At 43.3% G+C, this 23,973-nt stretch overlaps 2 protein-coding genes across 5 annotated transcripts; one reads left to right on the top strand and one right to left on the bottom strand.

Annotated features, from left to right (window-relative positions):
* Positions 1–450: 450 nt before the first annotated feature.
* Positions 451–14,668, bottom strand: nr2c2 (nuclear receptor subfamily 2, group C, member 2). 3 transcript variants are annotated; one of them, XM_046365161.1, is made up of 15 exons: positions 14,489–14,668; positions 12,926–13,100; positions 12,137–12,235; positions 11,694–11,894; positions 11,478–11,583; positions 11,217–11,396; positions 9,773–9,920; positions 7,124–7,214; positions 6,845–6,990; positions 6,583–6,760; positions 6,318–6,439; positions 6,051–6,190; positions 5,778–5,915; positions 3,310–3,406; positions 451–2,964 (listed from the first exon to the last, which is right to left on the bottom strand). In XM_046365161.1, the coding sequence occupies exons 2-15, from the start codon at positions 12,983–12,985 to the stop codon at positions 2,790–2,792; spliced, it is 1,881 nt and encodes a 626-aa protein (XP_046221117.1). In that variant the 5' UTR covers positions 12,986–13,100; positions 14,489–14,668; the 3' UTR covers positions 451–2,789. The 3 variants fall into 3 exon arrangements, with proteins under 3 accessions (XP_046221117.1, XP_046221116.1, XP_046221115.1); XM_046365160.1 differs by having other exon boundaries at positions 3,310–3,415; positions 12,926–13,020; positions 14,489–14,667; XM_046365159.1 differs by having other exon boundaries at positions 3,310–3,415; positions 14,489–14,666.
* Positions 14,669–18,074: 3,406 nt separating this feature from the next.
* On the top strand, positions 18,075–23,024 carry b3galt4 (UDP-Gal:betaGlcNAc beta 1,3-galactosyltransferase, polypeptide 4). Of its 2 annotated transcripts, XR_006840887.1 has the most exons (3): positions 18,075–18,219; positions 19,009–20,502; positions 22,754–23,024. XR_006840887.1 is itself a non-coding variant. In XM_046365157.1 (2 exons), exon 2 carries the CDS (start codon positions 19,277–19,279, stop codon positions 20,393–20,395), a length of 1,119 nt encoding a protein of 372 aa, XP_046221113.1. In that variant the 5' UTR covers positions 18,075–18,219; positions 19,009–19,276; the 3' UTR covers positions 20,396–21,192. The 2 variants fall into 2 exon arrangements, 1 of the variants encoding a protein (XP_046221113.1); XM_046365157.1 differs by lacking the exon at positions 22,754–23,024 and having other exon boundaries at positions 19,009–21,192.
* The last annotated feature ends 949 nt before the right edge of the window (positions 23,025–23,973 follow it).

Raw genomic sequence — 23,973 nt, 5'->3', positions numbered from 1 at the left:
CATCCGATCCATGTTCCACATCTGCAGCCGCCATCATTCCTGCATCCATCCGAGTCTGTACTCTTATCTTCTCCCGGTGTGCTATCAGTTTAAACCAGAACGTCTGCCTTCTTCCTCTCAACTACTCTCATCGTCCCTGGAAAGATATATCCATGAGGGTCCTTTCCTGCTGCGATGGCATCCGTGTTCCGGAGTAGTGTAAAAAAAATCATAAAAGCACATACCTTTTAGATATATGAAGATATGTTTATTACACTGATAACTGCAGTTCCAGTGGCCTGAGAGGGAATGATGTGATACAGGAATCAAATTGTTGTATTCACTGTCAAGTTAAGAGGTAGAATATATGTAGGCCTACAATAACCTTCAGAAAACATAAAGTTACTAGGTTCATTGGTTAGTGTGTAAAAGGTGAAGTTCCTCTGGCCATGGAATATGTTTCTTTTTTTCTCCAAATACAATATCACATTTGACAGGAAGACACTTTTTATATGTACTGTATTTAAAAAGCTACAGACATGAAACAAAGGCTTTTACAAACCAAAAACAACACCGTCCATATCCCCCCTATGTAAACAATAGAAAACAGTTTTTGTTGCATTTAGTAGTTAATGCATTGAAATTGCTCAGGCTGATAACATTTGTAAGCCACAACATTAAAACTCCACATTTTTTGTACAGCATTTACTAAAATGCATAAGCAATTGCATGCACAGCAATGCACTATACAAAAACAATAACAATGCTCATTTTCTTCAGGTCAAATACTGGCAAGTTGCAATATTATAAAACTCTGATTTAAAAAAAGGACATGCACTCATTTGAATGATAATACATGTAGTATAGAGCTCAGTTCACAGAATAGTCAAAATAACAGTCTTTTCAGGTTTTAAAACCAGCTATTACAACAGTACACCTATCATTTTAGAGTACAACCTACTTCTTTACATGTTATAAGTTAGTGTTACTGGTTTTGTTGCTGTTGGACAATGTACACATATTTTGATGTGGTACTAGAGGTGTGGTACTTTAAGTACACTTATTAACATGGAACAAATACATTTGTTCACAACAAACCACATTTTTACATTTTGGAAACTATTATATCACAGAACGATATACTGTGCAAGAATACAAAAGGAAAATACCTGCTTAATGTTCATTCAACAGTGAAACTATAGATAAATCATGCTAATATTAAAGGGAAAACATATTTTGTCTTGAGAACTCAAAATATATATTTTTCCTATGGTGTGAATACCTGCATATGAATAAAAAAAGACACTGTAAAGTAAGTCTGGAAGTGGACTGAGATCACTACAGTATGCAGTGTGTTCCTGCACTCAGTGCACTGTATAATACCAGCTGGATGGGAATAAATAAACAGAAAAGAGAAATACTGGACACAGAACAGGACATCATGTCACACAAGGCTTGATTGTCATGACAGCAAAACAAAATGGTGGCCATAAAGTTGCCCCTAACCACTGATGTTAGACATTATTTTACCTCTCTAACAGTAAAGGTTAGAACTACCAGGATAATCTAATCTTATATCTATGGGTAAGGGCAACTTTTACCTGGAGCCAGGGTCATGTGGTGATTGAACAAACAAAATATTCAACACATTATCTAATTGGTTCAAGTTAAACCATATAATGAATGTGCATTTGCTTTAGGCAGACATACTAACAAGACGGTTATTAAACTCCTCTGTAGGATCGATGACTCTCCCCAGCAACAGGCTGTCATCATATGGACTGGTTTAGGGAAAGTTCCATAAAAATTGCAGTGAATTGAACCCCCCAAAATTGAAATCTAACCATTCTAACTGTTCTCCTGTTCGGTTTGAAACAAATAATAGATTTGATGTTCTATCTGAAGTGGAGAACAGATGTCATATTATCCTGAATGAAGTGGCTCAGTACACAAATTTGCTTGTCCATCGTCGTATACTCTGTAGATTAAGGATCCAGGTTAGCTGCTATTAAACTGTGAACTAAGTCATATTCCTGATTAGAGGAATTGGTCATCTTTTCAACCAAAACATTTCAGGGACAGACAGAGCTTGAGGCATGAACCAGCATCATAACATAGGCTATTTATACATTTAAATGTTTCTTTTTTTTACATTGTAATACCTGGTGAAAAGTTCAAAGTACAAAAACACAACAAACCTTTACACCAATTCATGTCTCAGTTTACTCATGTAACGACATTCAGGCAAGCGTCGCTCATTCTTAGTCTATGTCGGCGAAGTGTTAAATACAGATTATCGAGATTAGAGGCAGAAGCAAGCGATAACTCAATCAATATACTTTTTGTTGAGCATGAATGTACAGTAAGGCCTGCATAAGGTAAAACCATGTTGAAAGGCTTGAGCGAAAAGGTCAACTTTACAGTACATTGAAGCCATTTTGCTGAAGCAGTAGAGGTGACAGTGACGTGTTAGCCACAGTAGCGCTCCCTCTCCAGGGGGTTAAGTGCTCTGAATCACGGAATCTGGACAAGAGACTCACAGTCCCATCATGCATCTCTTTCAGAGAACCATCAAACCCTCATCCAGGGGTCCCCATGGTTACGACCCATAATCACAAAGGATGAGGAGCGGACATTCTGGGAAGAAAGAGATTTCTCCATGACTTTGCATCTTGCGAAGAGTATTTTAATTACATCAAATGTTTGCAGGACAAAAGATGGGGGTTTCAGAACTAGGGTGTTGTTTGGGTGGTACAAGTCTAGAGATGGGCTGGAGAGGTTTGGGGGTGGATAGAGGTGGTGGCGTGGGGTCACGCTGTGGGACCGGTGATCTGGGTGTTGTAGTCGGCGGTCTCCATCTTGAGAATGTAAGGGATGATGCTGTCGATGGGCACGTTGCCGATCAGGCCGGTGAAGAATAGCTCCTCTGTGATGCTGGAGCTCATCAGACGCAGCGCAGGGAGTCGCATCAGGATACGCGTCAACCTAGGACAACCAATCAGAGAGAGACCAGTTAATACGTGATTTATGGATCCAATCAGAAAAAAACAGATTCACATATGAATTTATGGGACCTGTGGGGAGGGTTTAAGGATATATCAAGATCCTGATTGGCATCGGGTGGCAGGGTAGCCTAGTGGTTAGAGCGTTAGACTAGTAACCGGAAGGATGCAAGTTCAAACCCCTGAGCTGACAAGGTACAAATCTGTCGTTCTGCCCCTGAACAGGCAGTTAACCCACTGTTCCTAGGCAGTCATTGAAAATAAGAATTTGTTCTTAACTGACTTGCCTAGTTAAATGAAGGTAAAATAAATAAAAAATACAGCATACCTGTATGTGTCATCTGGATAAGTCTTCTGCACATAGTCCTGTAGTTCCATCTGGGCTTTCTCCTGGAACTTCACTATCTGGCTGCAACTGTTCAGGCCTGGATGGTCTGATTAGTGAGACACACAATAGCTGTTTCCTAACAATACACTACGAGGTAAATATGGAAACGTTATCATGATGTTAAGCTTATCTAGTTGATATACTGTACATATATATACCTATGTGGGTTGTTCCACCAATTAGGTGCCTTTTACGTTTTTATTTAAACTTTATTTGACCTGGCCAAGATAAAGCAAAGCAGTGCGACAAACAAAAACACAGTTACACATGGAATAAACAAACGTACAGTCAATAACACAATAGAACACATCTACAGTGTGTGCAAATAAGGTAAGATTAGGGAGGTGAGGCAATAAACAGGCCATATAGTGGCAAAGTAATTACAATTTAGCAATTAAACACTGGAGTGACAGATGTGCAGAAGATGAATGTGCAAGTAGAGATACTGGGGTGCAAAGGAGCAACAACAAAAAAATAACTATGAGGATGAGGGAGTTGGATGGGCTATTTACAGATGGGCTACAGTGGGGCAAAAAAGTATTTAGTCAGCCACCAATTGTGCAAGTTCTCCCACTGTAATTTTCATCATAAGTACACTTCAACTATGACAGACAAAATGAGGGAAAAAAATCCAGAAAATCACATTGTAGGATTTTTAATGAATTTATTTGCAAATTATGTTGGAAAATAAGTATTTGGTCACCTACAAACAAGCAAGATTTCTGGCTCTCACAGACCTGTAACTTCTTCTTTAAGAGGCTCCTCTGTCCTCCACTTGTTTATCTGTATTAATGGAACCTGTTTGAACTTGTTATCAGTATAAAAGACACCTGTCCACAACCTCAAACAATCACACTCCAAACTCCACTTTGGCCAAGACCAAAGAGCTGTCAAAGGACACCAGAAACAAAATTGTAGACCTGCACCAGACTGAATCTGCAATAGGTAAGCAGCTTGGTTTGAAGAAATCAACTGTGGGAGCAATTATTAGGAAATGGAAGACATACAAGACCACTGATAATCTCCCAAGATCTCACCCCGTGGCGTCAAAATGATCACAAGAACGGTGAGCAAAAATCCCAGAACCACACGGGGGGGCCGAGTAAATGATCTGTAGAGAGCTGGGACCAAAGTAACAAAGCCTACCATCAGTAACACAGTACGCCGCCAGGGACTCAAATCCTGCAGTGCCAGACGTGTCCCCCTGCTTAAGCCAGTACATGTCCAGGCCCGTCTGAAGTTTGATAGAGAGCATTTGGATGATCCAGAAGAAGATTGGGAGAAGGTCATATGGTCAGATGAAACAAAAATATATTTTTTTGGTAAAAACTCAACTCGTCGTGTTTGGAGGACAAAGAATGCTGAGTTGCATCCAAAGAACACCATACCTACTGTGAAGCATGGGGGTGGAAACATCATGCTTTGGGGCTGTTTTTCTGCAAAGGGACCAGGACGACTGATCCATGTAAAGGCAAGAATGAATGGGGCCATGTATCGTGAGATTTTGAGTGAAAACCTCCTTCCATCAGCAAGGGCATTGACGATGAAAGGTGGCTGGGTCTTTCAGCATGACAATGATCCCAAACACACCGCCCGGGCAACAAAGGAGTGGCTTCGTAAGAAGCATTTCAAGGTCCTGGAGTAGCCTAGCCAGACTCCAGATCTCAACCTCATAGAAAATCTTTGGAGGGAGTTGAAAGTCCGTGTTGCCCAGCAACAGCCCCAAAACATCACTGCTCTAGAGGAGATCTGCATGGAGGAATGGGTCAAAATACCAGCAACAGTGTGTGAAAACCTTGTGAAGACTTACAGAAAACATTTGACCTCTGTCATTGCCAACAAAGGGTATATAACAAAGTATTGAGATAAACTTTTGTTATTGACCAAATACTTATTTTCCACCATAATTTGCAAATAAATTCATTAAAAATCCTACAATGTGATTTTCTGGAATTTTTTTCTCATTTTATCTGTCATAGTTGAAGTGTACCTATGATGAAAATTACAGGCCTCTCTCATCTTTTTAAGTAGGAGAACTTGCACAATTGGTGGCTGACTAAATACATTTTTGCCCCACTGTATATGATTTATTTTCCATTTGGTCTATATTAAAACGGGCACTTCCTTTAATATAACAGGCTTTGAAAATTGTATTATTGTGCACAATTTCTACTTAAAATATCAAAGTGACGCAAAATGCACTCATTTCGTGGAATGACCCATGTACTGTATATGTCAAATATAATTTATCGGAGTAAATTTACTCTAATCTGATAAGTCTGATGTTTCTCATAACTAGGGAATTTATATTGTCTCGACCATGTGACCTGACCAGGAGAAACTTGGGTCCCCTGTGATTTATGATGTATTTCTAACATAATGTGTGATGTTAATCGGACCATGCTCACCAGGGCTGAAGAGCACTATGGCCTTCAGGTAAGCATACTCATAGCTGTCTGTCTCCATCTTAGCCATGCTGTTACAGAACTCCTGCAGCTTCCAGATGTGTTCCATCACCAGCTTCACTCTCTCCGCAGACACCTTATCTACAGGGGAACAGCAGACAACACCTTACAACAGAAATAATTAGAAATTAACTTATTTTCTGGGGACTGTGTGTCTGATTGTATCAGGGTGTGCGTTTTGTGAATTTCGTGCGTTCTGGAGGTTTGATGGTGTACCGTCCTGGATGCTATTCTGGAGGTGGTTGATGATGGCTTCCAGGATGGTGGAGAGACTCATGATCTGAGCACACTGAGCCAGCCCCAGAGTGAATAGCTCATTCCAACAGGCACGTACCAGGCTGGTGTTACTCTCCTGACTGAGACACACACACTGTTACAGGACTGAATCATGATTGGTTAAGATGATGCACACAAACACAGACAATTCAAGTTACACACATAAATACCAAAAGCGTAATAACACTTTGATATGAGTGTTCTTACCCAAGAGCGGAGAATGCAGGGATGGAGCTTGCCCAGTGCATGGAGAGGAAGAGGAGGCGGGATGCTGACTCACAGATGTAGTGAACATTCAGATAGTCTGGCATGGGGCTGGGCATGGTCAGCTACAGGAGGGACAGATTGGGACCGAGATAGATAGAGATGTCAGATTATTGAAATCTCAAAGGTTTACGTACATACAAAAATAAATGGTTGAACACCAGCAAAATGTGAATACATTTAAAAGTGTAAAGTTTAGATCCACCACCTTGAAGCTGACGTGTGTGTCTGTGAGCAGTGGGCCCTCCACCTCAATGAGGGGGGTCACCTGGTCCCGGCTGATCACTTGGATGGTGGCTCCGCCCACACACTCCCCACCCTCCGCCAGGTTCTGGCCCAACCCTGACTCAGATGGGTTCAGGGCTTTGGCCAGGGTGTCGAAGGCACTGAAGACACATACACAATACAGGAGCAATTACACACACATACACACAGACAGACATATTCAAACAGAGCCACTGCATGCGTACCGTGTTATCTCGCTGGCAGACTGCTCCTCCTGCTGGTCATCTGAGGTATCACTGTTGTTCAGGGACTCACTGAGGGAGTCGGTCAGGTTGGCCAGAGAAGTCACCACACTGGCCAGGGTCCCCAAGTCCCCCTGCCCTGACTCAGACTGTCGAGGGGGGTACATCCAGTGAGCCAGTGGTGAGAACAACAATACACTTTGATTCCAATGACCGGTCCCATTCACAGCATGTTAGGACAGGTATTACACTGAGAATGTTGAGGAATAACAGAGTTTCTACCTTGGTGTCTGTGGCCAGCAGTAGAGTCCCGTCAGCCTGAATCAGAGGCTGCTGAATGTTCACCAGCATCCCTGGGTCTAGCAGACTGGATCTGAACACAACACCAGTCAGACACCAAACTCTAACCCACAGGACCAATCAGAGCTCCTAGGGGCCGGGGTCTTTAATGCAGGCAAACTTAAATCCATTTTACCTCATTTCTACCAGCATGTCACATGTGCAATCAGAGGAAAAACAACTTAGACCACCTTTACTCTCCCTTGCCCTCCATTTGGCAAATCTGACCATAATTATATGGTCCTGATTCCTGCTTACAAACAAAAACTAAAGCAGGGAGTACCAGTGACTCGCTCAATACGAAGTGGTCAGATGACGCGGATGCTACGCTATAGGACTGTTTTGCTAGCACAGACTGGAACATTTTCCAGGATTCAATGGCATTGAGGAGTATACCACCTCAGTCACCGGCTTCATCAATAAGTGCATTGACGACATTGTCTCCACAGTGTCCGTACGTACATTTCCCAGCCAGAAACCATGGATTACAGGCAACATCCACAACGAGCTAAAGGCTAGAGCTACCATTTTCAAGGAGCGGAACACTAATCTGGACGCTTATAAGAAATCCAGCTATGCCTTTAGACGAACCATCAAACAGGCAAAGCGTCAACGCAGGACTAAGATTGAATCTTACTACATCGGCTCTGACGCTTGTCGGACGTGGCAGGGCTTGAAAAACATTACGGACTACAAAGGGAAACCCAGCCGCGAGCTGACCAGTGACGCGAGCCTGCCAGACGAGCTAAATGCCTTTTATGCTCGCTTCGAGGCAAGCAACACTGAAGCATGCATGAGAGCACCAGCTGTTCCAGACAACTGTGTGATCAAGCTTTCTGTAGCCGATGTGAGCAAGACCTTTAAACAGGTCAACATTCACAAAGCCGCAAGGCCAGACGGATTACCAGGACGTGTACTCAAGAGCATGCGCGGACCAACTGGCAACTGTTTTCACTGACATTTTCAACCTCTCCCTGACCGAGTCTGTAATACCTACAGGTTTCAAACAGACCACCATAGTCCCTGTGCCCAAGAAAGTGAAGGTAACCTGCCTAAATGATTACCACCCCGTAACACTCACCTCGGTATGTGATGTGAGCCATGACCAAAGGCTAGCCATGGCTCACATCCACACCATCATGCCGGAAACCCTAGACCCACTCCAACTCGCATACCGCCCCAACAGATCCACAGATGATGCAATCTCAATTGCACTCCACACTGCCCTTTCCCAGCTGGACAAAAGGAACACCTATGTGAGAATGCTGTTCAATGACTAGAGCTCAGCATTCAACACCATAGTGCCCACATCACTAAGCTAAGGATCCTGGGATTAAACACCTCCCTCTGCAACTGGATCCTGGACTTCCTGACGGGCCGCCCCCAGGTGGTAAGGGTAGGTAACAAAACATCTGCCACACTGATCCTCAACACTGGGGCCCCTCAGGGGTGTGTGCTTAGTCCCCTCCTGTACTCCCTGTTCACCCACGACTGCATGGCCAAGCACGACTCCAGCCCCATCATTAAGTTTGTTGACGACACAACAGTGGTAGGCCTGATCACCGACAACGATGAGACAGCCTATAGGGAGGAGATCAGAGACCTGGCAATGTGGTGCAAGGACAACAACCTCTCCCTCAATATGAGCAAGACAAATGAGCTGATCGTGGACTATAGGAAAAAGAGGGCTGAACAGGCCCCCATTAACATCGACTGGGCTGAATTCGAGCGGGTCGAGAGTTAATGTCCTTGGTGTCCACATCACCAATGAACTAACATGGTCCAAACACACCAAGACAGTTGTGAAGAGGGCACGACAACACCTTTTCCCCCTCAGCAGACTGAAAAGATTTGGCATGGGTCCACGGATCTTCAAAAAGTTCTACAGCTGCACCATCAACAGCATCCTGACCGGTTGCATCACCGCCTGGTATGACAACTGCTCGGCATCTGACCACAAGGCGCTACAGAGGGTAGTGTGTACGGCCCAGTACATCACTGGGGCCAAGCTTCCTGCCATCCAGGATATACTGTATATACTAGGCAGTGTCAGAGGAAGGTCCAAAAAATTGTCAAAGACTCCATTCCCCCAAGTCATAGACTGTTCTCTCTGCTACCGCACAGCAAGCAGTACCGGAGCGTCAATTCTAGAACCACAAGGCTCCTTAACAGTGTCCTTCCCCAAGCCATAAGACTGCTGAAAGATTAATCAAATGGCCACCCGGACTATTTACATTGACCCCCCCTCCCTTACTTTTACAATGCTTCTACTCGCTGTATATTATCTATGCATAGTCACTTTACAAATGACCTCGACTAACCTGTCCCCCGCACACTGACTCGGTACCGGTACCCCCTGTATATAGCCTCGTTATTGTTATGTAATTTTCTTGTGTTCATTTTTTACTTTAGTTTATTTAGTAAATATTTTCTTAACTCTATTTCTTGAACTGCATTGTTGGTTAAGGGCTTGTAAGTAAGCATTTTACGGTAAGGTCTACTACACCTGTTGTATTCGGCACATGTGACAAATAACATTTGATTTGATTTGATCCCAAAGTACCAATCAAAGTAGTAATCTCAGTCTCTGACCTGGAGCCATCACTGTCGGTGATGAAGGTTGGCGTGGCGATGAGTGGGCTCATCAGGTTCTTCCTAATGTATATCTTCTCTGTGGACGCAGCACAGTTAACAGGCCTCTCTCTGGGCAGGTCAATGGGCTTCCTTTCACTCTGCACGGCTGAGGACGCACAGGACAGAAACACCATCAACAACACTAAAACCCTACAGCAGGGGTCGGCAACAGGCAGGTTGATTTTTTTCGGAACCCCAAAAGTTTTAGCAAAAAAGAAAAATGAAATTCAGCTAAAATTTAGTGTAACTTAAGAAATCTGTTCCCAACCAAGTATTCCCACAAATATAAAATATACATATCCCACTGGGCATTCTATTCCACATTGGTACAATGAAATTACGTGGAAACAACGTTGATTCAACCAGTGTGTGCCCAGTGGGATATGACAATGTCTCAATGTAATCAAGTATTGAAATTATTGTTATCTTCAAATATAATCTATTTTTGGGCTTAGTTCTGGTCAATTCGCAGTAGTATTGAGCGATTAGTGCTTTTTGAAGTCGGTTCGGTTTTGGCAAAAAATATAAAAAATGTTTTTACATTATTATTATTATTGCACTATTGTTTAATGCTGTAACAACACTGAATAAAACTATTAATAAAAGTCCATGATGGTTGTGACTGCCCATTACTGCTTATCACTGTTATTAACCATCATTTATTCACATTACTTCACTATAATAAAATGTTTATTTTATTTGATGACTTTACTATTTAATTCCAAGTCATAATCTCAGATCTATAGAGCTGCTGCCTATACTGTCTGACAAAATCCCTATTTTGTAGTTCTTCAAAGTCAATAAGGCATACTTTTATGACTGCTGAATACCAACTATCAATCACTTTAGATCATTTATTTTCAGACTCGCGAATCAACTGCTTTCTATCCCTTTCTCTCTTCTCTCAATATCTATCTGTGTCTGCTCCGCACAGACCTGACAAGTGGGTGCGCAATGGATTACGGTCATTGTAGTTGATTACCACGTTTTCTGCGCTAAGCTATGCAGAATATTGACCTGTTGGAAACTACAACTAATACATTGCACAGTTCAGGCCTCATTTGATTTATCTCTACAGAAACTGCACATCGAGCTCACAGGAAAAAAATGAACGAAATGGAATTCAAATAATTTAACAGACATTGGTCAATTAGTTGTTTAAAAAAATGAAAAATAACCAAAATGTTGGTTAATCGCTCAGCACTAATTTGCAGTGTACAGATTATTATAATTATGTTCCGACCTTCCACTCTTGACAAAAATCTGCCTGCGGCTAAATGTAGTTGCCTCCCCCTGCCCTACTGGTACCTTGTGAGCAGACATGACTGATGTTGGGATGATGTTGAGATGGGAAGAAAAACAATTCTTCCCATCTTCATGTACATGCGTTGGTGTGACTCACACTCCATCTTCATGCCCATGTCCAGGCATTTCCTCAGCCGGCAGAATTGACAGCGGTTACGGTGGTGCTTGTTGACAACACAGTCCTGGTTACTCCGGCAACTGTAAGTCAGGTTCTTTCTCACACTCCTCTTGAAGAAGCCTTTACAGCCTTCACAGCTGACAGCCCCATAGTGACGCCCTGACAACAGAACAGAGAGGAGGGGTTAGTGGTATGAATGGACCAATGTCCTGTGAGTGTGTGTGCGGTGTGCATGCGTACCTGAAGCCTTGTCTCCACACACCACGCAATACTCTACAGGTTGAGGCCGGCCCACGTCCCCTGCCTTCCCCAATAACTGCTCCACCGACGCTGCATCTGTCACAATCTAGAACACCAGGAGTAGAAGTCGTTGAGGGGTCACTGAGGGGGTCAAAGGTTACACAGTGTGTCATCCAATGCTGTGGTTTAGTTGTGGTGTTATGGCTACTTCAGTACCTGTATTCTGCCGGGTACCAGGCTGTCTGCGGTTGTGAAAATGATCTGCTTGGTGCCCTGGTTTTCTGGGGAGGTCAGGATGACTTTGCCCGTTCCTGAGCCATCAGCCGCTGCCAGGATAAACTGCTGCTTGGGACCACTGAAGGGATCCATGGTTGTGACTATCTGGATCTTCTGACCCGTCTGCTGGTCCGTTACAATCTGAGAGGGAGGGAGGGGTCATAATCCCACATCCATCCAAACAACTGCTATCCCTTTAATTGAAGCACTTACAATTATTTAAGCTGTATCCAAATAGTTTTTAAAACAATATTTTGTTTTTAGTGGGATTTGTCTGAATCTGTGTATATTAGAAATTGTAACTATGGTGCAGTGTGTGTAGGCTATCAATAGGTGGCAGTGACTTCAAGCAGTAGCATGTCAATAATGTAGGGTATTGTTACCTGAATGTGCTGCGGTGTGGCTGAGGGCTCAGTGGAGATGATCTGAAAGCGTTGTGGAGAGCCACTCATCACTGACAAGTCAGCGGGAGAGGTCTGTACCTGAAACACACAATACAAACACATCAAATCCTAAGAATGATGTGCAACAAAGCACACACACACCCACACACAAAATACATGTGGGAGCAGCAGGGAAACCAACAGCAGCTAGTCAGAGGGAGGGGCTTGACTGTGCCCTCAGAGTGACCCCTCTCTTCTGAAGGTTAAGAGTGGCCTCTGTCTCCACGGCAACCAAGGAGTCAGAAGCGACCTGCCAGGCTACACAGAGCAGCAGCGTCAAAGATGGTGGACTAATTAAGACAGTTCACTCAGGCCGTTTACTATTGAAAATGGTCAGTTCCGGTCTACATAACTGGTGTCTCCCATAGACACTAATTCAGTAGCAGCTGGGTCTGGTCTACTTAGTTCATTGAACCAGACAAAAACAGGGGTGTCTGGAAGTGTATCGCCTTTGTCTCACAAAGTAAATAATCTTTGAACAGGAAGCGTGGGATGGGTTAGGGTCAGGGTGCTCTTTCACATACACAGTACAGACACACACAGAAAACCAGCATGCAAACACAATTTACCTCCTTATAGCACACAAACACATCCTCTCCCATAATAACAAAATAACCACACATACACAAACACAGAAAACCAACATGCAAGCACAATTTACCGTACAGTACACAAACATAAACACATCCTCTCCCATAATAACACAACCACACACACACAGTTACTCACCTCTGTCACCTTCTCAGACGCCACTATCTGCTGAGAAAGCACCTCCACATTGGTCATCATGGTGATATAAGGTCATTAGAGGGGCCTGTCTGGAGCTATGCCAAAGACATCTGTCAACTGCAGTGTGCAACCTCTCTTATATCAGCAGGCAGGGTTACGTTCAATAAGAACAAACCTAAGCAAATGTTTTCAAACAGAAAACAAACGTGAGCATTGTCATTAACCAAGTTCAGGTAATACCTCATTTGCTTTGTACACTATATTTGGATCGTAACAAGAGTGTGCGGCAACAGCCACAAAATATAGCAGCTTTAAGATGAATAAGTGCTTTTATCATAGAATTCTCCCCTTGACTTCATGCAATTCAGCACCAAGGCCAGCGCCCTCATTCTCCTTTTTCGACTTTGATTTGATGGTGTGGATTGGAGGCCCCTTGCTGCTCAGTATCCCAGTGATATGCCAGGCGAGGGTTATGCTCCGCCAGAGATACGGTTGGTATCATCTTGCCTATTTCCCAGGTATTCTATTTTCATTGTTCCATTTTCTCAAAGAGAAATGTGATAGTCTCTTCGCATGCAAAGCCATCTCATCAGAGATGCACAATCATGACCGATTTGTCCTCTGAAGGAGAATGTAATGTCTGTCTGAGGACAATTCATCCAGGGGAGGGCATCTTATTCCGTGATTTGATTAAGGAGTGGAGGGCATAAGGCTGTAAGTGTACACAATTACACATCACACTTTCCATTTCTGGATTTTACCAATCATATTGTGTGTGTTTGAAAGAGTGTGTCTCTCTCGCTCTCTCTCATTAAAGGAAGAAAAGGCTATGATTTGAACCGCGGTGAGGACTGTCATTGGCTAAAGGATGGGGGAAGGCCATGGGTTCGTTCGCTCACTAGCCAAATGACAAGTCTATCAAAAACGAATTTCTTCCGACATTCAAAACGAACAAAATGGAGAACCTGGCATTTCGCCAACAATACGGCAGGCAGCCATTCATTAAATGTAAATATATATATGTTTATATCGATTAAATACCCGTTATTTAACATATTATTGCAATGATAAAACCCTGACATTAAAAAAGCGCCTGCAAATGATTACGCAATCAAAGCAAAATTCCTTGTCCCCGAGATGGCAAAGGTAAAAGGGTCGGGTTCATCTGCGCGGTAGTACTAGCCGGCTAGCTAGCTAACATTCTAGCTACTTGGCTGCCCTGACAGCTACAGCTCATCTTTTGTCCTCGGCGTTAGAGCTTTATTTTGGCATGTTTATATCTCCGTTGATATCAAAAGTGTGACACGGGGGACATGGTTTTCAAAGGCGTTTATCACTGAATGGATATTTTAATTGTCTGACGTAATAAGTTTAACGTTGGAATAAGATGAGAGATGACAGCACTGCCCACGATTGACAACCATCCAGACCCAAGCCCACCACTGGCTAGAGCTCTCCCTCGAACCGCACAGCATCAAGCTACAACAAAATATCCAGTTTTTTTTGTCTCGACTATGCCTTCACTAGCATTAAACCACTTAAATATTTTGGGTGAAGACTTACCACCGGATGAAAGATTGCAGATTTAGGTCTGGGTCTTCTATTTAAAAAAAATATTTGTTTTTGTTTTTCTTCTGTAAAAGGTCATAGTTCGTGACCCCATTCTGCCAGCATGCTTGGAGTTTTTTCTTCTTCCTCCTCGCGCGTTCTGCGCTTTTCTCCCTCCTAGCGCGCGGCGCGAGCCAGACAGACTGACGTCAGCCTGTCTGCCTTCTTCGAAGGGGAGGTGATTGGTAGATTTTGTTGTCAATATTATAGGCCTAATCCTTGCGTACATTATTTGTAATATAATATTCCTTAGAATAAGGAGAGAGGTGAGTATGGTGTGTAATCTGACCATTTATTAAATCTGACTGTAATAAGCCTAATAATTCCACCTAGGGGGAATTCGGATAGAATGGGACATCATGTAAAATACATTTGTAAGTAGCCAGCCCGCATAACAACATCATTCTCAGTAATGGTTACAGAAACGTTTTACTTGCTATGACTGTGACATGTAGTTGTTTATCTACCTTAGTTGAACGCACTGACTGTAAGTCACTCTGGATACGAGTGTGAATTAAATTACCAAAATGTAAATGTATGTGAAAATTAAAATGTCTAGTGGTCATGTCTAACCTAGTTCTCCTAACCTGCTACATTAATTATCCTAACCTGCTGCATAGTTCTCCTAAACCTGCTATGAAAAGTCCAATTTGACTGAAGCTGTATCCCTTCTAGACAAAACCTTATTTCGGGTTTTACATAAATACTGCCCATCTCTGAATCCTGAGGCTTTTATTTATTGGTCTGACAAGAGGAAATCTAAGCTATTGTTTACATTTTGTAATTCTGTATTTTTTTCTTCTGCTTTACCAACCATAGCTAGCTAAAGTAGGACAGCATGGAGTAGCTAACGTGGGACAGTCTTAAAGGCTTCTACAATGGAGGAAAGAGATCCAGTTTAGCCCAACCCGATACATTTCTGAAATCCTCAGATGTTTCTCAATCACACAAAATTGAATATAATTGTCATTGGGGTACAATTAGGACTATAATAATGGTGTCCCAGTTGATCTAACCTGCTGTCCCAGTCTACCAAAAGCAAACTGAAAATATGGTTTTGACTCAGTGTCAACAAATACCTCCTGTGAATATGATATCACATTTTTTTTGGTGTGGGTGATTAGGAAACATCTTGAGGATTTCAGAAATCTATCATGTGTTGGGCTAATATGTTGGATAGATTTCGAAAAAGGTTAGAGAAGATGGAAATACTAAAAGTGTCCAACTGATTCCAAATTCACCCTATATGGTTCTTGCTATAAGCCCTAGTTCATGTGTGGTGCATATATATATATTTAAAATGGCTTTACATCGCTTTTCCAGGCTTCATTGCTTATTGTTGTTGAAATAAACATTTGTGTCCGAAGAATTTGGCAGAACATCATTCATGGCACTTTGTTTTTCTTGTGTTTTCTGAATATGTATTCCCAAAAACAGGTTGGTGGTTGTGGCGGGAGAATCAGAATAAGTTCGGCTACATAGATAATTAAGATGTCTTATCTGCTTAAAATGCTTATATGATTAAAACTGTTGAACTCTTGTTATTAGGTTATATCCCTTTGGACTCTGGTGTTGGCAGTTGCACTTCCTTCCCCATATGGGCCTCAGTCACCTGGGGCCCAGAGAAGGGAGAAGTCAGGCTTGCCTATCACATGTCCCTGTTGCTATGCAGAATATCAGAAAGAGAAGAGGACATTAGGGAACATTGTCTTCATGTGTGTATATGTATCTTTACCTATTACAAACCATGGGAAGGGATGGCGTGATTAATGGGGAACCAATTACTTGTCTCCACAATGTCTGTGCCCAGTCACACCCTCCTTCGGCTTTGGGGGAGATAAGGTCTGAGACAGGATGTTTGGGGTAGTGTCTGGGAACCATTGTATGTCATCTCTGATGTTGCACCTATCCTGGGGTAGTGCATGACTTGGGCACACTCCCCTCAGTGAGCTCGTCTAGGCATGTGGTCAAGAACATTGGTTTTAATTGAGTTAGGGGTATCTGCAGTTGACAATTAATGTATGCCATAGAATGGTGTTTCTGTAATATGAAGTACCAGGAATGAAATCAGAGCCTTGTTTTAGGTGCCAAACTCTGTACAGTAAGAACAGTCTTCATAGTAAATGCTATCCGGCTGGGTGATACTACTTTCTCACCTTGTATCTTTGCTATAAAATATATTTGTATCCTTTGTGTCAGGGCTCTCAACAAATCATCTCAGGGTGTTTCGTCGACCAGCCATCACTATTGCAGAGCTCTCACTATTCAGTTTAAGTATAACTCTGAATTGTTTCATAAGTTTGTCTCTCCTCATTGATAATATAGAAATTGACCACCACATGGTCTCATACATGCCTGTTATTCTACTGTTACACTGTGTGGACTGTGTAATCTGACTGTAATTTAAGGAGTTTTATTTACATACTATAATCTAAAAGCACATGCTAGGTAAAGGCAATATGGTGGGGTGGCTGGCTTGTAGGAGAGTTTGGCGAGTAACCAAAAGGTGGCTGGATCAAATCCTCGAGCTGACAAGGTAAAAATCTGCCATTCTGCCCCAAAGCAAGGCAGTTAACCCACTGTTCCCCAGGCACCGATGACGTGGATGCTGATTAAGGTAGCCCCCCGCATCTCTGATTCAGAGGGGTTGGGTTAAATGTGGAAGACACATTTAAGTTGAATGCATTCAGTTGTACCGCTGAATAGGTATCCCCCTTTCCCCATATCGCACACAAACATTTTGAACTCGGAAGAGGTGGATAGACACTAAGTGGCCAGTTTATTAGTTACACCCATCTCGTACGGTTCGGAGCCTCCTTTGCCTCCAGAACAGCCTGAATTATTTTGGGCATGAAAAGGTTGCTCAATTGCAGACCATCTCTTCTTGTAAAAGCTTATGTCACATACACAGCTTTAGCACTGATTAGCACTAAAATGTAGTAGGGCAGGGTTTCCCAAACTCGGTCATCGGGACCCCAATGGGTGCACATTTGTTTTTTTTTTGCCCAAGCACTACACAGCTGTTTCACATAATCAAGAAATTATCAAGCTTTGATCATTTTAATCAGTTTTGTAGTGTTAGGGCAAAAACCAAAACGTGCACCCCTTGGTGTCCCGAGGACTATGTTTGGGAAACGCTTTAGTAGGGCTCATAAAGAAATGTTGGCCACATTATGATCAAACATAAGTCTCAAGTAATAAGTTGAGATTCTGATGGTCATCAAAAAGAAATAATTATAGGCATACAAGTAGTGTAGCATAACCCTTACTGTGTGATAATGCTCAGAAGGGTCAAAGATACTTGACAAGATAGGCTACATTTACAAACATGTCCACAAGATGTCATGCAACTATCAAGAACAGAATAATTGTCAAATGCAATAATATATTCTAAATCTATCTTCTTCTAATATCTTCTCAACTAGGCCTATAGCCTACGAAAAGTCCTACATTAAAAAGAGAAACGCACGACCACAAGCAGTCTTATGTCGAATACGTATATTTGCATGAATTGACTTTGTCAATCTGTATTCAACATTAAATGCGTGATACAGCCTGCATCCGGATGTGACGAGATGGTTACTGCATTATGCTCAGTGGGGAATATTTGAAGCCACACAATATTGCGGAGGATTACGGAACCATGGACCGGATGTGTTGACATGGTCGTTTTCATTGGATTCAAGGTTTGATGTTATTGCGTTTTTATTTTATAGAGTGGGCACCATTTATAATAATAATAACAATGCAATAATGCATATATTAAAAGTTCCAAATTCGCTGGAGCCTACAGTTGATTACTACAGAACGATGATAAAGCAATAGGCATCCGATGTGTATCAATTTCTTTGGAGCCTAATATAAGATCAGGATTGGGGTGTCTTCAATCATACTAACTTCATATATACATTTTAAAACAAATACATGTAGTATATCTCAATGTTGCGTGCGTAACGCTCTTGTTGCCAAAACGCTCATGACAACTGTAGGCTAGTATGTAGTAGCCTATCAGTACCAAATCATGGTATACTGTTAAACTGCAATTTTTATACGTATGGGGAAGTTCTGTAGTGTAAGCCTTATTGTTTTCCCTGTACGTGTTTGGGTGGAGTTTTCAAGATTAGGTTAATTATTAACAGACTGCACGATGTCTCAGTTGGTGGTGGATGTGTAGCCTATACGTGTAGCCTATGGGTTAGTGTGATGTTTATGATCAGGATATTTATATAGCAGGAATCAACTGCTACACATCTTATATATTTTTAGAGGATCGGTCTAAGCGACAAAGGATACCGCTCATTCAGAAGCTTTGCCAGGGTCCTCCTTTAGGAAATACGTTATCTCTTTTGTTTTCATTTGCCCTGAGAATAACGACAACGCTTTGACGCACAGTGTTGTGGGATATGAAGCCATTGACAGCTCCAGGCAATGTGTGTGTGTGTTAACCCGATTCTATTTGCCTCTATAACGCGCAGCTTCCCTGTCCTGCTCTGGATACAATGATGCAGCACTGAATGGACGTCTCGTGCCACCAGCAGAGTGACAGCATCCAAGAAACACCCACCAACAATCTGGAGAGTTATCTGAGGGTTGAGAAAAACATACAAGAGACAGCAAGAAAGTAAAACGAGGAAAGAAAATAATTCTGAGTTATAGAGCTGGAGTGAAAGAAGACAGGAGGATAAAGAGAGAAGGGTTGAGTTGTGGAGCTGCCTGTGTGCTGCAGTGTGGAGGTTGGAGGTCATGGTGGGGCGGGGCCTGTGGGTGTGTAAGCCCCGCTTTGGTAAGCGGGGGCGGTTCGGGGTGCTGCCTGCTCTCTGTGTGCTGATAGTCAGTGCTGCCCTGCTAGCTCTGCTCTTCGTGGACTCCATTGAGTCATGGGCCACCTCCATGAACATGAACACAATGGTAGAGGCGCAGGGGGGGATCATACCCCCACAAAGTGTCCCCCCAACCAGACCCGAGGAGTACCTCCTTATGCCCAGCCCTCTCGTCTGCCAGCGTGCCAAACCCTACCTCATCGCCATGGTGACCTCCGCCCCAGCCAATCAGATGGCCCGCCAGGCCATCCGGGACACGTGGGGTGGGGAGGTGGAGGTCAGGGGTCATAGGGTCATGACCTTGTTCATGGTCGGGGTGGCCTCTGACCCCGGGCTAGCCAAGCTGCTGATAGAGGAGGCCCGGGAACGAGGGGACCTGATCCAAGGGCGCTTCTGGGACTCCTACTCTAACCTGACCCTGAAGACCCTCTCCATGCTGAACTGGGCCCGACGCTTCTGCCCCCAGGCCCACTTCCTGGCCAAGGTGGACGATGACGTCCTGTTCAACCCCGGGGCCCTGCTGCGCTACCTGAACAGGAGCACCGTGACCAACACCTATGAGCATGGGGACCTGTACCTTGGCCGGGTCCACCTTCACGTGGCTCCAGACCGAGACCCAGACAGTAAGCACTACCTCCCTAGAGGGGCGTACCCTGCATCTGTCTTCCCTGACTACTGCAGTGGCACTGCCTACATCCTCTCTCGCTCCTCCCTGCTCAAGATCTCCTTGATGGCCGCTTCCTCACCTCTGCCCACCCCTCTGCCACCCGAGGACGTTTTTGTGGGTCTGTGTGCCCGTGCTGCTGGAGTGCTGCCCTCCCACTGCCCGCTGTTCTCTGGTGGGCCCGCAGTGCCCTACGGGCGCTGCTGCTACCAGGCGATGGTGTCCATCCACCACATCTCCCCCAGAGAGATGCTCCGGTTTTGGGCTGACATCCACTCCCCTCCCCCCTGCTCCTGGCTGGGCCTACGTGCCTCTCTGGGGGTCTGTAAAGTCCGGGCCATGCTGGGGACCTTTCTGGGGGTGGATCAGGGGCTGTGAGGGGGGTGTTGCCCTCGTGGATAGGAAACTATTGTGTTTTGGGGGCTGTGCCTCTGCCAGGATTTCAATACTGTGATTAGCTCAAGCGCTCTATTTAATTGGGAATGGTAAGGAATCACTGTGCACTATGAAAATGTGCTTTATTTTTATAGCTTTTTAGGAATATTTGAATGTATTTTATGTTATGTAATAATGCTGGCATTTTGTCAAAGCTGGAGGAATATGAATCAGTAGTTGAAGGGAATTAGTGTGATGATATATTTAAGACTGTTAGAACACACACAGACACATACTCTAGGCCAGTGTTGCCCAACTCCAGTCTTCCAGTATCTCCAACCGTACGCATTTTAGTTGTAGCCCTGGACAAGCACACCTGATTCAACTTGTCAACTAATCATCAAGCCCTCATTGAGTTGAATCAGGGAGTTTGTCCGGGGCTACAACAAAAATGTGTGCTGTTGGGGATACTGGAGGACTGGAGTTGGGAAACACTGCTGTAGATATGTAAATATTACTGACCAGGAAACACATAACCTACCGGATATTTGCCATTAATGTAAGAATTTAGAGTAATGTTATTCATGCGTAATTAAATGTTTTACTAATTAAAATCTAATTTTATTTTTCACATCCGCTTAATACAACCGGTATTAATACAACCAGTATTTTCCTTACAGTAAAATGCTTAATTACAAGCCCTTAACCAACAATGCAGTTTTAAGAAAAATGCGTGTTAAGTATAAAATAGATAAGTAAAATATAAGAAATAAAAGTAATAATTAAAGAGCAGCAGTAAATAACAATAGCGAGGCTATATACAGGGGGTACCGGTACAGAGTCAATGGTTAGTCGAGGTAATTGAGGTAATATGTACATGTAGGTAGAGTTAAAGTGACTATGCATAAATAATAAACAGAGAATAACAGCAGTGTAAAAGGGGGGGGGCAATGCAAATAGTCTGGGTAGCCATTTGATAAGCTGTTCAGGAGTCTTACGGCTTAGGGGTAGAAGCTGTTGAGAAACCTTTTGGACCTAGACTTGGCGCTCCGGTACCGCTTGCCTTGCGGTAGCAGAGAGAACAGTCTATCACTAGGGTGGCTGGAGTCTATACCACTACCTGGTATAGAGGTCCTGGATGTCAGGAAGCTTGGTCCCAGTGATGTACTGGGCCGTGCGCACTACCCTCTGTAGTGCCTTGCGGTTGAAGGTGAAGCAGTTGCCATACCAGGCAGTGATGTAATCAGTCAGGATGCTCTCGATGGTGAGAAGTCCAGGATCCAGTTGCAGAGGGAGGTGTTTAGTCCCAAGGTCCTTAGCTTAGTGAAGAGCTTTGAGGGCACTATGGTGTTGAACGCTGAGCTGTAGTCAATGAATAGCATTCTCACATATGTGTTCCTTTTGCCCAGGTTGGAAAGGGCAGTGTTGAGTGCAATAGAGATTGCATCATCTGTGGATCTGTTGGAGCGGTATGCAAATTGGAGTGGATCTAGGGTTTCTGGGATAATGGTGTTGATGTGGGCCATGACCAGCCTTTCAAAGTACTTTATGGCTACAGATGTGAGTGCTACAAGTCGGTAGTCATTTAGGCAGGTTGCCTTTGTGTTCTTGGGCACAGGCACTATGGTGTTCTGCTTGAGACATGTTGGTATTACAGACTCTGCCAGGGACAGGTTGAAGATGTCAGTGAAGACACTTGCCAGTTGGTCAGCGCATGCTCGGATTACACGTCCTTGTAATCTGTCCGGGCCTGCGGTCTTGTGAATGTTGACCTGTTTAAAGGTATTACTCACATCGGCTACGGAGAGCGTGATCACACAGTCGTCCGGAACACCAGTGTTGCTTGCTTCGAAACGAGCGTAGCAGTAATGTAGCTCGTCTGGTAGGCTTGTGTAACTGGGCAGCTTGCGGCTGTGCTTCCCTTTGTAGTTTGTAATAGTTTACAAGCCCTGCCACAAGACAAGCATAAGGTAATCAGCTTACTGTAAGACTGAAACAACCGGCAAAAAGGACTTAGTACATAGTCTCTTCTGTATAGCTACTATGTAAGATTACTTACTGCCTAAGTAGACTCAGGCTGCTTTCACCTGTTTTAAAACAATAGCACTAAAGATGCATGAAGTTGCCAAAATGCAACTAACTCTTGCTTCCACTTTAATAATATGGTAAAATTGTAAATGATAGTTTCTCTCTTCGCCCACCCACTCCAGATCACTCCAGTAGTACCAAACATTTTCTCTATTATGTATTCAGCTGAAATGTCAATCAAAACAAGTGGTTTTCTTTCATTGTTTCCTCTCATCGACTCATGACCTTCATCTGAACTGAATCTGAATAGATGATTTGCTTTCATCTGTGCAGTTCTATAGATAAACTTGAAGGAACAAAGGAAGAAACCGCGGCAAAGGGAGCACCTCAGTACACAGTCAGCCCGTCTTCCTTGGTGGTTCAAACGCTATGGTCAGTCAACAGCACTCGAGACATGAAGAAGACCAGATGAGATGGACTGCCATAGGCGAACACATATACACACACACAGATGCAGTATTTATAACCCTGCTTCAATAACTTATGTAACTGTCATGTTTTGCAAGTAGAGTGTGAATAAAAGACATGCATTGGTTTTTCTGTGCTGGGAGGGTAATGATTTGTCTGACCCAGAGAGGGATTCAGTCCACTGTTGCAGAGGGCTCTTCTGTAGTCAAGAGGGTTGCGTTTACACAGGCAGCCTAATTCTGATATTTTTCCCACTAATTGGTCTTTTGACCAAATGTATATCTTTTTACGTCAGATCTTTTTCAGCGTGTTTTGATTAGTCCAAAAAACAATTGGTGAGAGAAAAAATCAGAATTGGTCTGCCTGCGTAAATGCAGCTGAGGAGATCCAATACAAGTTCAAATGCAGTTTACAACATTATGTATGATGTATGTTGTAGACGAAGGGACATCTCTTGGATTTTATGGGGGGGGGGGTTATTGGGGAGTGTTTCCAATAACCTTTTCAATACTAACGTGGTGAGAAGTGAACTGAGACATTGTAATTTGCATTGTTTGAACAGAGACAGTTCCAGGTAGCCATGTATGTTCTTCCTCCTCCCTCTCCTAGAATGAATATTGAGTACTCTATTCTGTGAAGATTAGTATGAAGTATTAGTGTGAAGGATGTGTGAATGTACTCAGAAAATGTGTGTGTGCAAGAATGGATTGATCACTAATAAAGTCCTCAATCATACCCTTTCTCAGACTGAATATCTTTGGAACTGCAATAACAGTCACTCTCACCTATTAAACTACTCGCTCTCTATTTATCTTTCCCATTTACTCACTCAACTCTCACACTCACACCTTCTCACAATCTTTAACAGTTGACTTTGCCCCCTCTGATTTTCTGTCCAACTATGAAACCTTTGTATCAGGATAAGATAAGGATAGGACAATTACAGCTGGGTGTGAGTAGAGGCTTGCGGTTAGATGTATATAGGTGATGACAAAAGGAATGCAAAAAGTGAGCCGGAAAGATAATTAAGCAAAACAAAGTTTGTCCTCAAGTATAACCTTACCTCGTGGTTGCCTAGCTACCAT

The sequence above is a fragment of the Oncorhynchus gorbuscha genome, linkage group LG10 (genome assembly GCF_021184085.1).
Source record: "Oncorhynchus gorbuscha isolate QuinsamMale2020 ecotype Even-year linkage group LG10, OgorEven_v1.0, whole genome shotgun sequence".
Lineage (NCBI taxonomy): Eukaryota > Metazoa > Chordata > Actinopteri > Salmoniformes > Salmonidae > Oncorhynchus > Oncorhynchus gorbuscha.
The sequence above is the reverse complement of the archived record's forward strand: the minus strand, read 5'-3'. Positions and strand labels throughout refer to the sequence as shown.